General features: G+C 45.0%; 2 protein-coding genes across 3 annotated transcripts in view; one reads left to right on the plus strand and one right to left on the minus strand.

The window, feature by feature from the left end:
• Window positions 1-1,915: 1,915 nt before the first annotated feature.
• PSMD10 (proteasome 26S subunit, non-ATPase 10) lies at window positions 1,916-13,260 on the minus strand. Its single transcript, XM_077478912.1, has 5 exons — window positions 13,100-13,260; window positions 11,864-11,962; window positions 10,083-10,229; window positions 9,777-9,943; window positions 1,916-2,800 (listed from the first exon to the last, which is right to left on the minus strand). Exons 1-5 carry the CDS (start codon window positions 13,214-13,216, stop codon window positions 2,647-2,649), a joined length of 684 nt encoding a protein of 227 aa, XP_077335038.1. The 5' UTR covers window positions 13,217-13,260; the 3' UTR covers window positions 1,916-2,646.
• A 96-nt stretch (window positions 13,261-13,356) lies between these two features.
• The window catches only part of ATG4A (autophagy related 4A cysteine peptidase), a 44,585-nt gene continuing 40,589 nt past the window's right edge, over window positions 13,357-17,352 (plus strand). For both annotated transcript variants that reach the window (XM_077478894.1, XM_077478901.1), the window contains exon 1: window positions 13,357-13,454. In XM_077478894.1, coding sequence (XP_077335020.1) covers window positions 13,445-13,454 — 10 coding nt within the window. In that variant the 5' untranslated portion in view covers window positions 13,357-13,444. The remainder of the gene's footprint in view (window positions 13,455-17,352) is intronic.

A 17,352-nucleotide genomic window follows, 5' to 3' on the forward strand; every position in this document is an offset into this window, starting at 1 on the left:
ATCACTGCTCCTGAAAAAAAATGCAGTTTTTAAAACTTTTTTTTGCATTGATAAAATGTCCCCTGGGGCAGGAGCCGGGTCCCCATATCATTTTTTTGTCAAGAACTTGCATATAAGCCTTTAAAATGAGCACTTTTGATTTTTCATGTTCGTGTCCCATAGACCAATGGTGTTCGCACGTTTGAACTAATTTTTGGCATGTTCTGGTGCGAACCAAACCGGGGGGCATTTGGCTCATCCCTAGTGCAAATTGGGCACCTTTTTTCTGGGTGTCTCCGTTTTGCCATCTTTGGGCTCATGGGCTTTGTCCTGCAACAAATCAGATGACAAACGCCAGTATGTCATACGACATTACTTCCACTGACGTAAATACCAATTACCAAAACACCCAGTGGATAACACAATTCTAATCCAAGTATCTTTACCACTTGAGCCCTGGAAGATTACACATTTTATATATATTTATTAATATTAGTGCTGAACATTTTATTCCTATTTTAGTTTTGCATCTCCAATTCATTTTTTTTTTTTAATCGCAAAATAAGGGAAGAGCACATAGTATGTGGCCAGAGCTCACCTCCATGTGCATTGAATGCACACATTAAGGTTTTGTTTATACCACAATTTCTGCATTCACTGTGCGTTTACATGCTTTTTCAAGGTGTTTTTGGAATAATGTTTTCTTTGTTTTTTTTACCAAGCTGCTGTTACCCAAGTTTACATGCATTCATGCGATGTGTTTGCACACATTTACATGGGTTTGTGGTTGCGATCCGGTGTGGAAAAATGCAGCAATGGTGTAAATTAGATTCACCAGAATACATTCATTTTTCTTGCATATGCGGTTTTTGTACTGGGTTTATGCTGCTTTTAAAAACTCACCTGACTGCGGTAAATTACACAGCCATGTTCATCATGTGCACCAAATACTCACATTATTACATCTAGAAATGTATATTTAAGGCATTACAGGTGTGAATTATCTTATGTGCAGAAATACAAAAAAATGGATTGATAGGATTGAGTATAAGGTTTCTCTTCTTACACACCAATGCATATATGGACATGCCCCACCTTATCTTAAGGAACTTCTTAGCCCTTGTACACACGGTCGGAGATTTCGACAACCAAATCCGTCGGATTTTGTCCGAAACTGTTGCATACACACGGTCGGACTAAGTTGTCGAAAAATCTGATCTTTCAGAACGTGATGACGTAATTTCGTTACTATGGGACTACATTCAGGCTAGTAGCCAATAGCTTTGATGTAGGAATTGGATCTGAGCATGCGTGGCACTTGGTCCGATCAAAATTCGCTACACGTGATCGGAGTATGTCCGATCGAACCAGTTGGTCGGGAAATATTTCCAACAAGTTGGAAAATTGGGTCCGACGGATATTCAGACGGAATCAGTCCGATGCATACCACACACAGTCGGATTATCCGACAACACGGTCCGATAGGACACATTCCGACGGATTCTCTGACCGTGTGAACAAGGGCTTAGATTGCAAAATGTATCTTGTTCCCTTCGCTCAACTCAATTAAATTTTCTTCAAATTCCAAAAACCAGATTAAAGACAATGGGAGATAGGGCCTTTTGTGCTGCTGCCCCACGTTATAAATAAAATGTATTATTATTAAAAAAGGTTGCAAAGCTACATCCTGGGACAAAAAAAAAAAAAAATACCTTTGCAGTGAGCCCCCTTCTGCACTGGAAGGGTTGATTTGACTGCTCAATTTGTCTAGATGATGATGCATCAATCAATCCCTTGGGAAAATGAGTAGTTAACCTTTGCAGGGCAGAGGGAGACCCAATGCAAGGGTAAAGTGTTTTCTTCCTCCGAGATCAGCTTTTAAGATCAGTTAGTAAGTTTACTCATACTCATATTTCAGGAATAAAAGGCAAACCAATTAAAGAACATCTTGGTTTATTTTCTGATGGAACTTTAACATTGGCCCAGGTCAGGTCTTCAGAGAACAAGTATGCATAAATAGAGCAGAGGGCATACAGCTCCACAACGAGTCTGTGCAATACAGGGTGGATAAACTGGGCTAAACAAAACTCAACAATAGAAAATTAAATTAGAACAATGCTCCTCTTCCAAGAACACATTTTTATACTGCTCAGATACCACTAAATTACTATTTTCTTTGAGTGTCAGTACATTTATGTTGGAAATGCCTAGTGCCATATTTAGCAAGCAACAGGTTTTATGATGGTTTCTGGGTAAAAAGCAATTAAACTGAGTGCTTTCACACTGGAGCGGTGCGCTTGCAGGACATTAGAAAAAAAGTCCTGCAAGCAGCATCTTTGGAATTGGAATGAATGGGCGCCGCTGCCGAAGCGCCTGGAAAGCGATTCGGCATTGACACTTTTTGGGCGCATTTAACCCTTTCTTTGGGTGTTAGCTGGGGGTTAAAAGAGCCCCACTAATGGCCGAAAAGCACTGCTAAAACTAGCCGCGCTTTACCGCTAACGCAGCCGCGCTGCGAGTGTGAAAGGGCTCTTAGAAAAGCCTTACAACTAGCAAATATAGCTAAAACTTTGTCTAAACATTAGAAGGAGTCACCCACATTATATTAACATTAATACTGTTGTCCTGAAGTCATTGTTGAAGTTGTCATATTTAAAGTAAAAAGAACTACCCTTCTACTATTCTCCTTAGCAATGCTCCCAGACCTCCTCTAGCCACTTGTAATGGTGTCTTCTCCTCTTTATTTTCTATATAAATACTTGCTCCATGTTCAACCAAGAGTTTGGCTTCCTCCATTCGCTCTTCATCACAGGCAAGATGACTAAAAAGGAGAGAACACACAAAAATCATATCTAAAATTCAACTGTAAATTTTATCTTTCATTACAACTTTATCTACTCATTTATTACACCCCTATTTGCAAAATGTTGTTCTTGTTAGTACCACTTGGTTTTCCAGCTTTAGGTAGCCCTGTCCCAACTTTTTTGAGATATGTTGCTTCCATCAATTTCAAAATTATCAGGATTTTTATTTTTTTTTCTAAAAAGGATACTTTTTTTTGAACATTTGATATGCTTTCTATTCTCTATTGTGAATAAAATGCAGGTTTATGATATTTACAAATCATTGCATTCTGTTCTTATGTATATTTTACACAGCTTCCCAACTTCTTTGGAACTGGGGTTGTATTTGCAGCACAGTGGATGAGTTGTTGGGACTTCTGCTATGCAGCACTGTGGTCCTTGGTTTGCCCTATGCTTGTGTGGGTTTCCTACAGGTACTCCGGTCTCCTCTTACACTCTTAAAGTGATGGTAAAATAAAAGTTTTTTTTTCAAAAACCAGAATAAAATAAGTTACATGTATTTGCTGTTTAAAAAAAAAAAAAAAAATCCTCCGCCGTTTACTTTTGAAAATGTTCCCCAGCTGCACCAACACACACCCTGTTCTATATGACCACCCTGGGCTATCAGGACCTATGGAGAGCGATAGGGATCTCCTATGTACAGGCTCCTGCTCTGAACAACTGTATGTGTTGTGAGCAGCGCGCACACGCACGCACACGCACGCACGCACGCACGCACGCACGCGCACACACACACACACACACAGTGTGAGAAGGACACAGAGCTGTTGTCCTGACTTTTGCTCTTGGGTGCTCTTCTTTTTGGACTTCAGTGATGAGATCTTTCTTCACTTAAGATCCCCGCGATTACCCATTACAGGTGGCTTCTCTTGGTGCGAGTTTAAGGAGAACGCAATCATATTTATCCTGCATGCAAAAACACTAATAAGGCTAGTACGTGCAAAATAGTAATAAAAACTGTGCTAGTAGTAATCAAAACATAAATAATATAAATCTCATAACAATGTAAAAAATTGCAGTAAAAAAATAAAAATAAAAAAAATCTGTGGCAAATTCCTGCATGAATAATACAACTGAACAATATGTATAATGAGAGACAACTTAATAATTGCTTCCAAAACAACTTAAAAAATTCAATGTGCAAAAACGTGCAAATATTCATCAAGAAATGTCTTTAGACAGTAAAGTAAACAAGTCCCTTAAAGGTGCAAAGGAAATCCACACAGATCAATCCACGCTGTGTAATTCAAATTAATGGAAAAGTGCAAGTGCCAACATCCGGATAATCTCCACCACTTGATGTGTGCCACACTATTTCCCCAAGCCTCTCACCTCATGTTGCAAAACAGGCCTCTCTGCGGGCTCATAGACTGATCGATCAATTCCCAGAACACTCCTCAGTGTGGTCACACTCACAGTCATGTGAACAGTGACGCAACGCGTCAGGGAGAGAGCCGGGTGATGCCGCTTCTGGTCGTGGCCGAGACCGGAAGCATTTGAATACACAGCGCTGTTTGATTTTAATGATTACACTATGGGAGCCCTCTCTTTTCCTGCATGCAAATGAGCCTTATTGCCCTGTGAGTACGATTAAGCTGAGGAGTCTTCTGGGTATCGATCGATCAGTGTCCTATTGTCCTGAGTGTGACCACACTGAGGAGTGTTCTGGGAATCGATGGATCAGTGTATGAGTCTACAGAGAGGCCTATTTTGCTACATGGAGGTGAGAGGCTGCGGGAAATAGTGTGGCGCACATTGAGCGGTGGAGATTATCCGGATGTTGGCACTTGCACTTTTCCATTGATGATTTGAATTACATAATGTGGATTGATCAGTGTGGATTTCCTTTACAGGACTTGTTTACTTTACTGTCTAAAGACATTTCTTGATGACCATCTGCACTTTGATTGTTATTTGCATGTCTATTTTGTATTTGCACATTGAATTTTTTTAAGTGGTTTTGGCAGCAATTATGTTGTCTATTATGTTGTACATATTGTGTAGTTGTATTATTCACACAGGAATTTGCCACAGATTTTTTACATTACATTATTTATATATGCTTTGATTACTACTAGCAGTTTTTATTACTATTTTGCATGTACTATCCTTATTAGTGTTTTTGCACTCAGCATATGAACTTTTGAGAAACAAGCATCTAGTCGTCCGTTATTTATTGGTAATTAGTAAGCGCCACATTACCTGTTATTATAATCATTTATGTTTAGTGTGAGAACACCTTTATGTTGGCAACTACTTTGTTAGCCTTATACATTAATCTTTCCCCTTTGTGATTTGCACATTAGTACCCCCCTTTTTACAATCAGGTTTATCATCTTCTGCATCAGGAGATGATAAACCCCACAGTAGTACTACCAGAACTGGACTTTTACTGGACTAGTTAATGATAGGAGATTCAACCCACTAGTGCCCGCTCATGCCTAAAATATTGGTTTTGGTTAACTAAAGCTATAAATGAAACCTGGCGTACAGATGCCGATGCTAACCTCCTGAAAATGCTAACTGTACGACGCTGTTTTTTTTTTACTCTTATGCCGCGTACACACGGTTGGAATTTCCGACAGCAAATGTTCGATGTGAGCTTGTTGTTTGAATTTCCGACCATGTGTAGGCTCCATCAGACATTTTCTGTCGGAATTTCAAACAAAAATTTGAGAGCTGGATCTCTAATTTTCTGACGACAAAATCCGTTGTCGGAAATTCAGATTGTGTGTACACAATTCCGACGCACAAAAGTCCACGCATGCTTGGAATCAAGAGTAAAATCTGCTGCAACTTAGCATAGAAACCAGTCAGCTTCCAACTTTTACTGCCAAAGCTTAACTGAACAAGCAGAAGTTGGAAGCTGATTGGCTACCCATGCACAGTTTCACCAGATTCTGATGAGCGCACCAGCTTTAGTAAATCTCCCCCAGAGTAATCGGCATGACTGAGGGAAAAAATAAATAAATAAATAAAATAAAAAAAATAAAAATAAAAAAGGGGGGAAGCATTTTCAGGAGGAGGTAATGGCACCCACCATATTCTTCTCATGAAAGGCTTTATATAAAGGCCAAGCTCACGTTTAAAAAAAAAATAAAAAATAAAAAAAACACTTTGATTTTGTAAAACGTTCATTAATCTGTGACGCCCATCGGCCATTTGGGTCTCCCTTGCAGCCTGGCTAAAAAGCATCTAGTTTGCAATCCCCACATCATGCCTTGTTGCTGGGAAGTGAAAAATTGTTTTTCACTCCTGTAATGCAGAAGTGAAAATTCAACAGTTTTGCATCCTAGCAATAAAAAGGTAGAAGATACAGGGATTCCTAACCGAGTTTTATGGCCAGGCTTCTAGAGGGCCCTAAATGGCCTAACAGCTATGACAATAAAATGAATGGACATATTAAAGTGGTTGTAAACCCTTACAACACACTTTGACCTACAGGTAAGCCTAGATTAAGGCTTACCTGTAGGTCCAAGAAATATCTCCTAAAACCTACACGGTTTAGGAGATATTTGCCAAAAGACAGGCACCACTGTCTACGGCGCATGCGCCGTAGACAGCGGCGCGCAGGCGCACTGAGCGCGGCACCCGTCAACGGCGATACGCCGCGCGTGGCGGCTCCCATGCGCGTGAGTGACGTCATTGCGGCTTCGCCGAATGACAGCGGCGGAGCAGCGAGACCCACCGAGAAGATGGATGCGCCGGACTACAGGGGACAGCGGCGACATCGCTGGCTCCTGTGTAAGGTAAGTGACACATAATGGACTACTATGCGATGCATAGTAGTCCATTATGCTTTACCTTTGCAGGGAATGAAAGAGGAAGTAAACTCATCAGGGTTTACTTCCTCTTTAAAGAGCTGCACAGCTTTTGAATATCTACTGCAACCCCTGTACTGCATAGTTTTTGTTTTGTTTTTTTAAAGGTGAACTTCTAAATCTGAACTAAACCCCCTATTTTTTTGCAGTCAAGGAAGCTGAAATCTTACATTCTAATCTGCAGTTGCCACGGTGCTGCACATGTGATCAGCAGTTTTCTAGAGCATCTACCACTAGATAACACTCCATACAGTCATCCCTCCCTCCCTTTCTTTTTGGTCTTTAAGGCAGGTGCATTAAATCCAAAGGATGGGGCTTGTTCTAATCGAAGCCCTTCTCTTCAGAAGGAATGGGAGTGCCCATCCATCTGTGCTATTAACCGTGAGGCCCCTCCTTTCCATGTTATAATCACATTGGGGATTGGGAGGTCCTATTAGCCAGGAGGGTTTCCCCTCTCTATTCCTGCAAAAAGGATGCATTGCCATCCTCCCAGCCAGGCATATGGACCCGCGCATGTGCAGTAGCAGGTGTCCACATCACCTCACCTGCCAACTGAAGTGACATTTTGATAGACACGTAGTGGAAGCTTTTAACCACTTGCTTACTGGGCACTCAAATCCCCTTCCTGCCCAGACCAATTTTCACCTTTCAGCGCGGTCACTCTTTGAATGACAATTGCGCGGTCATGCTACAGTTTACCCAGATGAAATTTTTAGCATTTTTTCACAGATTTTGGTGGTATTTAATTGCTGCTGGGTTTTTAATTTTTTCTTAAATAAAAAGGGACCGAAATTTTGAAAAGACAAAAACTGTTTTAGTTTGTTATAAAATTTTGAAAACAGGTAATTTTTCTCCTTCACTGATGTGCGCCGATGAGCACGGATAGGCTGTGCTGATGGGGCGGCACTGAGAAGTGGCACTGATTATTAGATGCTGATGGGCATTGATTGGCAGCACTGGTGTGCATTGATGGGTGGCACTGTGGGCACTGGTAGGTGACACAGTGGGCACTCACAGGTTACACTAGTGGGCACAGACATGGCTTTCTGAGTGAGGGTCCGATGTCCCTCTGACAGAAGCCGGTGATTGCCTTTTCCCCCCCCTCACGCTGACAGATAAATCACGTGATCAGTCATCATTGGCTGACAGCTGATCACATGGTAAGGGGCTGGGATTGATCCCTTACTCGGATCTGTGATCAGCAGAGTCTCAGAGACTCGGTGATCACAAAGCACGCCACCCGCAGGGTCACACAGACTGCGCTTGCTTGGGAGGACGTCCAGGGATACTCTCACTGCAATTAAGGCCAGTGCTGCAGCCCTCTTTCGGCTATAGCGCAAGCGGCAAGAAGTTAAGGAGGGGGCTTCACAGACATAGACTTTTGTGTCACCGTACTACGACTCCCAGGGTGCAGCGCTCCGGGGGCACGGCCTGTGTGGTGCCGTCAGGCGGATGGGGGACGGTGATTGGTTGCGTGTCGCAGGCGCTTCTTTGCCTTTGTCAGCATGGAGGAGATGAGGGTGTCTGATGTGGAGGTGTGTAACGTGGCGTACAGGGGGCAGCTGGAGCAGCTGAGGAGCCTGGTGCTGGCAGACAAGTCCCTGACCTCCAGGACTGACCAGGTAAGGGTGGAGCAGTCATGGGGCTTCTAGTTCCTGAGACTAGAACTATGTGCACTGCAAAGTTCTGCTACCTGTGATTGGAGGACTACAAGTGTCAGCATTCCCTGTGTGCAGGGGCCAGCATTGTCCTAAGGGTTGGTTAGTAAAAGCAGACAAGTGACAAGTTAAGGAGGATATGGAACTACACATCTAGACCCCAGTCAGATGACCTATCCCTCATTTCACGCAGCCATAGACGTGTCCATAACCTACTAGGAGGTAGGTATCTCCGACTACCAGGCAGTTATGGGCTAGCCTTATCTAGCTGTAGTCCCTATCTTTTGTATCCCTCTAGGGCCATCTTTGTGTCTATGAGAACGTTTGACCATTCTTCCAGAAGTGCTATTGTGAGGTCAGGCACCGATGTTGTACAAGAAGGCCTGGCTTGCAGTCTCCGCTCTAATTCACCGCAAAGGTGTTCTGTCGGGATGAGGTCAGGACTCTGTGCAGGCCAGTCAAATTCCTCCACCCCAAACTCGCTCATCCATGTCTTTATGGACTTTGCATTGTGCACTGGTCAAAATAATTTGGTGAAGGGAGGATTATGGCGTGGGGTTGTTTTTCAGGGGTTTGGCTTGGCCCCTTAGTTTCAGTGAAGGAAACTTGTAATGCGTCAGCATACCAAGACATTTTAAACAAATACATGCACCCAACTTTGTGGGTACAGTTTGGGAATGGCCCCTTCCTGTGTCAACATGACTGCAACACCAATGCAGAAAGCAAGGTCCATAAAGACATGGATGAGCAAGTATGGGGTGAAGGAACTTGACTGGTCTGTACAGAGTTCTGACCCCAACCTGATAGAAAACCTTTGGGATGAATTAGAGTGGAGACTGCGAGCCAGGCCTTCTCATCCACATTAGTGTCTGACCTCACAAATGCGTATCTGAAAGAATGGTCAAACATTCCCATAGAGACACTCCTAAACCTTGTGGACAGCCTTCCCAGAAGAGTTGAAGCTGCAAAGGGTGGGCCAACTCAATATTGAACCCTGTGGATAATGACTAGGATGCGATTAAAGCTCATGTGCATGTAAAGGTAGGTGTCCCAATACTTTTGACAATATAGTGTATCGTTACATTTGTTTCTCTTTTCAAAAAAACGTTGCGTATGGTAATGCCTGATTTTTTACTAATAAGATTAAGTAATAAATTGCTACTTTAATGATTTTTGGATCTATCTGGTGCCTTAAGAATCTTCTTTTCTATTTTTTTTTTATTTCATTTGAAGGCTTGACAGTTCAACTATGAGCTGACATCAGAACACTAGTAACTGTGACAGTTATTTGCGGTTCTGCTACGAGCTCCATTCACACCTTCACGTTCTAGGTCTGTACCAAGTGCGCGCGTGTTTTTGAATTGTTTCAGTTAAATAAAAAATATATATAAGAGTCTCTATAACAGCTCTAATTTATCTTTTATTTTTGGTCTAACGTGTGATAGGTTACTTACAGTGGTGTATTCCCTTCAATGTCTTGTAAATTAGTGGACGCTTTGTGTTTTAGGAGGATTTCCACTATCTTCAGGTTGCCTTTGGAAGCTGCCCGGTGAAGTGGGGTGGACTCCAGCTTGTCCTTGGCATCAGGCGACGCACCTTTTTCCAAAAGCAGAAGAGCAATCTGTGAAGAGGCACATTTAATAGAGTTGTATGTACGAAGCATGTAAATTTTGAAGAAGAAAAAAAAAATGAATACCAACATGATATTCTATTACTATATTTCTACATCTATGAAAAAACTAACAAAATGTTGCAGATACCTCATGCTTGTTCTTGGATGCTGCATAGTGGAGAGGTGTGCACCCGACCTGATTGGCAGTGTTTACTTGGGCTCCTTTCCCCAGTAAAGCTCTGACAATATCTGTTCGGCCAGCAGAGGCAGCGATGTGAAGAGGCGTCCATCCTGCCTGGGACAAAAGTGTAACAACAACACATCAAAAGCCGCCTGAAACACAGTTCTCATTTTGGACCCAGAAGTCCATCTCCAGTCAAATTTTTTTTTTTTGTATAGAGTTTGAAAAGCATAGATACCATGTCAGATATATACTGCTGTCCATTGTTCCTCAGCAGGAATACCCCCCTCAACACCTGTACCAGCGCCAAGGCTTTACCAGGACAGAAAGTAACGGCACATCTACTGTGGGTCCTAGTAGATCCATGTTCAACCAATTTCTCATTCTACTGCAAAAAGCATAGAATGAAGGGACAAGTCCTTAGTGGAGTCAGAGACAGCAATAAAACCCTTTTCAACTTTGTTCAATAGTTTGGCTAAAGTTGGGATTTAAAGAGGAAGTAAACCCTGATGGGTTTACTTCCTCTTTGATTCCCTGCAAAGGTAAAGCATAATGGACTACTATGCATCACATAGTAGTCTATTATGTGTGACTTACCCGACACAGGAGCCAGCGAAGTCACCACTGTCCCCTTTTGTATGGAGCATCCATCTTCTTGGTGGGTATCGCTGATCCGGCACTGTCACTCGACGGAGCCGCGATGACGTCACTCCCACCCATGCGCACGGGAGCCGCCACTCGTGGCATATTGCCGTTAACAGCGGCACGCTCATGCGCCGTAGACAGCAGTGCCTGTCTTTTGGCAAATATCTCCTAAACCGTGTAGATTTAGCAGATATTTCTTGGACCTACAGGTAAGTCTTATTCTAGGCTTACCTGTAGGTCAAAGTGGTTTGTAAGGGTTTACAACCACTTTAAAGCTTAACTCCGGTGATAATAAAAATCCTACTTTGCAGTGGGACTTGTTTAGGTCTACAGGACAGGGCAAAGCAGTTTTACTTACCCGATCCTCCACCGCCAGAGAGAATAGGGTAGTGATGGCGAACCTTGGCACCCCAGATGTTTTGGAACTACATTTCCCATGATGCTCATGCACTCTGCAGTGTAGATGAGCAACATGGGAAATTTAGTTCCAAAACATCTGGGGTGCAAAGGAACGCCATCACTGGTGTAGGGTAATCTGCCAAGGGAGTGGAGGATCAGGTTAAGATAAAACCGCTTTTTCTGTGCCCTGGATCTATACCATTGAGGAGGAGGTGGAGGCACACTGCAAGGGAGGAGAAACCTAACTTCTGTGACACCACTGGGAGATGTCTCTTCTATATCTTTATTACCGGGATGAGAAATAAAGGGAATTATGACTCTACAAAAAACAACAACAACCAGCTGAATTCCTAGCCATTTTGACATCCTAAGCCCCGCCTCCTGCATGCCTCTTTTCATTTCCAGCTAGCCAGTAGTCAATTATCATAACATGCCAGGATGTAAGGCTTAGGAGAAAGTGGCAAGCTACCTGGAATGGACTGAGCTTGTCTGGGAAGAACGGCTGGGGACGCACAGGTAACATGCATGGTATTACAGACTGCTACAGGCCTGTGTGCCTGCACTCTATACCCACTGCAGATTTGTAGGAGTAAACTTCAAGTAGCTCACAGACACATCTAAACTTCCCTCACCTCCATCTCCTGTGTGCTATTTTATAAGATTAGAGTTCTACATATTAAGTATAAAGAAAATCATCAACTTACATCATCTTTGCCATCAACTGGCACTCCAAGCAGGAGCAAATATTCAGCAATTTCAGTGCGCCCTGCTGAGCACGCCCAGTGCAGGGGTGTCCTTTCATCCTGAAATAAACACAAAAACATAATAGACAAACCTTGCTACCCTATGTACATACCGTATATAATTATAAACTATGCAGATACAAGCGTATGACCAGCGAATAAATTTCGACCATATTATATTGAGTAGACAACGATTTTATCCAATGTATCGTGTATTGTTGTGAATCAATTTTGATGATACATATTTTTATGATTATCCCATTAAATAAAGAATTAGTATTCATTCCTTTTAAATCATGTATTGTATTTAATATTCTGTAATTCTTTATCTTTCTATCGCTCATTTAATCACTTTACTTTGATATACCTCACTATTATTAGGCACCGTAATAATCCCCTCCTCCCCAGTTCCGTATTCTTCTCTCTACAAATTCTGGGATGAGGTGCCCTGTGTATTAGGCTTCCTTTGCCGAATTTCCTCATTTCTCTACACAGATACAAGGCTTTCATTAAAACATTAACATGTATTGTATTGTTCTGCGCTGATTTATTATCAGCGCAGCCCCCTTGAGGATGACCACAAGGAACGTGTACCCTGGGCCACCAGGGATGTCACCCAGGACTACCAATCAGTGCGCAGCAATAATGCCTGCCAGTGCCTCCTCATCAGTGCTGCCCATCAGAGCCATCTATCAGTGCCCAACAGTGAAGGAGAAAAATTACTTATTTACAAAAACAAAGATAAACTATTTTTTTCCTTTCAAAAATTTTCAGGTTTTTGTTATTTGTGGGAACAAACTAATAATAATGTAGTTTTGTGTACAGTGTTATATAGCCGCACAATTGTCATTCAAAATGCGACAGCGCTGAAAGCTGAGAACTGCCCAGGGAGGGGGGAGTGCCTGGCACTGAAGTGGTTCATGTAGAGCAGCAATGTGAGGATCTGTGATGAGGTTCTGACCCAATAGTGCCCCCCCATATCTTGTAATGAGAGCCCCTCCAGGAGAGCCTCCCCTGGTGCACAGCACAATGCACATGGTCACTTGTCTGCTTTACTAACCAACCCTAAGGACAATGCTGGCCCTGCACAAAGGGAATGCTGAGACTTGTAGTCCTCCAATCACATGTAGCAGAACTTTACAGTGCACATAGTTCTAGGCTCAGGAACTAGGAGCCCCATGACTGCTCCACCCTTACCTGGTCAGTCCTGGAGGTCAGGGACTTGTCTGCCAGTACCAGGCTCCTCAGCTGCTCCAGCTGCCCCCTGTACGCCAGGTTACACACCTCCACATCAGACACCCTCACCTCCTCCATGCTGACAATGGTAAAGAAGCACCTGCGACACACAACCAATCAGCGTCCCCCATCCGCCGGACGGCACCACACAGGCCGCGCCCCCGGAGCGCTGCACCCTGGGAGTCGTAGTACGGTGACACAAAAGTCTACGTCCGCGGAGCCCCCGCAGGACTACATTTCCCGGCGTGCACAGCTCCCACTGTTGTTGTAGACGAGGCTAAACCGGTCCCTGGGTGACAGGGCAGGATGGAGGCCGGTAAGTTCCCCAGACAGAGAAGGGGCGCTGTAAAGTAGGTGAGGGAGGGACAAGACTTGGGGGAAAGAGACCTGAAGCATGTAAGAATGGGTGGAGGACAGGACAGGTAGACTGTAAGCTTCTGGGCCTAGAATAGCTGTCTGTGCTGATAATATACAGAGGCAGGGCTGAGTGATATAGTGAGGAGCTAGGTGTGTGTAATACAAGGCTGGGCCACTTCCAGGAGATAGGCAGACTCAGCACACAATCCAACCACCAGCCTTCCCTCCATGTCCTCCCCTGCCACTATGGTGGGTGCCCCCTTCGCTGGTCACCGCTATGGGGGGCGCCCCCTCGCTGGTCACCACTATGGGGAGCGCCCCCTCGCTGGTCACCCCTATGGGGGGCGCCCCCTCGCTGGTCACCCCTATGGGGGGCGCCCCCTCGCTGGTCACCCCTATGGGGGGCGCCCCCTCGCTGGTCACCCCTATGGGGGGCGCCCCCTCGCTGGTCACTCCTATGGGGGGGGGCGCCCCCTCGCTGGTCACGACTGTGGGTTTCGCCCCCTCGCTGGTCACGACTATGGGTTTCGCCCCCTCGCTGGTCACGACTGTGGGTTTCGCCCCCTCGCTGGTCACGACTGTGGGTTTCGCCCCCTCGCTGGTCACGACTGTGGGTTTCGCCCCCTCGCTGGTCACGACTGTGGGTTTCGCCCCCTCGCTGGTCACGACTGTGGGTTTCGCCCCCTCGCTGGTCACGACTATGGGTTTCGCCCCCTCGCTGGTCACGACTATGGGTTTCGCCCCCTCGCTGGTCACGACTATGGGTTTCGCCCCCTCGCTGGTCACGACTATGGGTTTCGCCCCCTCGCTGGTCACGACTATGGGTTTCGCCCCCTCGCTGGTCACGACTATGGGTTTCGCCCCCTCGCTGGTCACGACTATGGGTTTCGCCCCCTCGCTGGTCACGACTATGGGTTTCGCCCCCTCGCTGGTCACGACTATGGGTTTCGCCCCCTCGCTGGTCCCCACTATGGGGGCCCCCTCGCTGGTCACCACTATGGGGGGCCCCTCGATGGTCACCACTAGCCTCCTATACCTGGCTGGAGGACGACACACCCCTCTTTATAGCATTACTAAAGTTTATTTTTTTAAGATTTGAATAGGGTAGAGAATATGTTATACGAGTCCCCTTTAGGCAGAATCACCTTCACTAATGTCCCTTTAGAATGTAAGCTCCATGAGCAGGGCCCTCCTGTTCCTTCTGTATTGAACTGCATTTTAATTGTGCTGCCCCCCCCTCTACATGGTAAAGCGCTGCGCAAACTGTTGGCGCTACATCAATCCTGTATAATAATAATAATGTGACCAGAAATCAAAGTGAGGGAAATCCAAAATTTGGAGTTGTCACCAGAACAGGAATATAGGGGAAACCTTCCGGTGGGGACACTGGTTCCTGTGACAGCGGTCTGAGAGGGGCTTTCCCTCACGTTGGACAGATATCCTCTTATTGTTAGACAGGGATGAGCTCAGGTGTGTCCGAACCAGCCTGACCTTTACCGCCAGAAGCTGTCAAAGCCAACAACCAATCATAGGCGTCAGGCATTCCCCATCCCACAACCACAGTTATACACACTCCTTGCATATGTCCTGCTGCTGGGTGGAGATTGCCTCTACCTCCTATGATTGGCTATGACCCATGATAAATGCTTAGGGGCTCCCCCCTCAGGCTGACTAGTAAGGGTGCCGACAGGGGAGAGGTTCGTCCAGACCCAAAACATGCTGTAGAAATAGAAAGAAATATTCCAGCCGCTGCACGCCTCGCCCAACCCGAGTCGTTAGCAGATGAAGTTTCACCCCACCCTCAGGACTTAATTATGGAGGGTGAGGGCGAAACATGTTGGGGATGTGGCCTGGATGAGTTGAGCTGAGGCTGCTTTTACCTGCTAACCACTCTGGCGGGGCAAGGCGTGAAGTGGCTGGGTGATTTCTACCTATGTTTGGCTATTGGCTCTAACTACTTCCCAGGGGAAGGGGGAAGCGCCTAAGTTTCTGAGTTTATCCTTGCTGTTAAAGTGTTAAACCTATAATTAAAAACAGTTGGGAGCAGGCAGCTCTTTATTGCATGGTATGTTTCTTCTGCAATGACATGCACTTACCTTCCTGCTCGCAGTCATCTATTGAATATGAAGCAAGAGCACTTCAGCAAACATTCCTGACACACTCTGGCTGTGCCGGAATGACTTACTCCCATGCACATGTGTGCGATTATGTCATCCCCCGCCAGCCAATCAAAAAGCTGAAAACTGGTCATCTGGAAGTAGCCTAGAGAGAAGGTGACAGTTGCCAGTGAGGGAAGGTGGAGGTATGTATTTTCTGCAGTTTAGTTCCGCTTTAAAGTGGTACTCAACTCTTCCCACCCCACATGTTTTTTTCTCACTTACCTGTAGTGCTCTTCAAAGCACATAGTCATCTGCATAGCGAACTCAGCATTGTTCCACTGTGATAGGGGCCACACAACGGCACTTGCGCCACTGTGATGGAACCGATCCCACACTCCGATTGAGTGCGCCCGTCAGTATATCCCGCTTCCTCCAATCTGACTCCAATCGCTCACAAGCACAAAGCAAGACGATACTCGCTTAGCTGCTCAACATGGACTGATTTAGTAGAACCAAAATGCCAAGTATTTATAATACAGTAGAAGACGAAAACCTAACCTAATTAGCATGAGCTAATTATCTAAATCAACACTCAGACTAGTTGACTGAGGGATAAGACTTTTCGGCTCCTAGCTCACTAACAATTCAATAAACATTACCATAAACATAAACACAGGGTTAATTAGCACAAACAGCAATGTGTGAATACTCAATACTCAGACTAGACTCATTTACACAACAGACAGGTGGCTGGAGTTCATGACATTAGCATCTAACAGTTTGTGTCCCAACAGCATGAGACAACACACATTATATAAAGATATATACAGCATTGAATCTGACTAGCACAGATTATAGTGGGGTTCTCATTCACCCTGTGCCCCTTAAAATCCAGGGCCCATAATCTGTTGGCAAGAGGCTCGCCTTCAGACCTCTCAAAAGGCCTGTGTCCCGGATAGGTCTGTCACAGCCACCATCTTGGTTTTCTTTTCTGGGTGAAGGCAGGCAGTTCTGATGACATACTGGACCCGTCCCCTGGCCCGCCTCCTCCCTCAACTGCTATGTGCACCAATCCTGCAGCCACATGGGAGACAGGAAAAAAACCCTGGGAATCCATCTCTCCTTCGCTGAGGAGCTTACATTGGCTAACCGTAAAAAATTGGATCACGTTCAAGACCCTGTGCCTCACCCACAAATGCGTGCATAAAGAAGCTCCGCAATACCTAATGGAGAAAATAAATCATTACACACCAAACCGCAGTCTTCGATCAGCCAACAAAAACCTCCTCCTCGTGCCCAAAGCCCGGTATAAATCCCAGGGGGATCGGAGATTCGCTGTCCAAGGGCCTCGGCTATGGAATGCTCTACCAATCAACATCCGCCTGGAAGAAAATCACCTGGCTTTTAGGAAAAAACTCAAGACCTTCCTCTTTTAGCAGATGATCAAAGCTCGCCACAGCGCCTAGAGGCGATTCAGTTCGCATTGTGCGCTATACAAGTATTTCATTCATTCATTCATGTGATGTAAGTATCCCAGAGAGCTGCAGGACCACTTACATGTCATTCTGGCCTAGGCTAGAATGGTGGCGGGCGACAGAAACATATCCAATAATTCTGCTTGGGTAGGGGAAGTGTTAAAAGAGAAGTATGGGAAACATTTTTTTTTTTGAATAATCATATTTACCTAGGTGGATGCAGGATTGGTCCGATGCTGCGTCTGCTGGCTCTAAGACTGAGAACTGAGAGATCAAACACAGC

Source organism: Lithobates pipiens, unplaced genomic scaffold, assembly GCF_037356315.1.
Source record: "Lithobates pipiens isolate NorthernLeopardFrog02 unplaced genomic scaffold, aLitPip1_a1.2 Scaffold_1, whole genome shotgun sequence".
NCBI classification, from domain to species: domain Eukaryota; kingdom Metazoa; phylum Chordata; class Amphibia; order Anura; family Ranidae; genus Lithobates; species Lithobates pipiens.

Coding starts and splice junctions, on each gene's coding strand:
- PSMD10 (XM_077478912.1), bottom strand. CDS start 13,216: ATGGAGGAGGTGAGGGTGTCTGATGTGGAGGTGTGTAACCTGGCGTAC. Junction 11,963..13,099: donor TGACCTCCAGGACTGACCAG/GTAAGGGTGGAG, acceptor TGTTTATTTCAG/GATGAAAGGACACCCCTGCA. Junction 10,230..11,863: donor CAGTTGATGGCAAAGATGAT/GTAAGTTGATGA, acceptor CTTTTGTCCCAG/GCAGGATGGACGCCTCTTCA.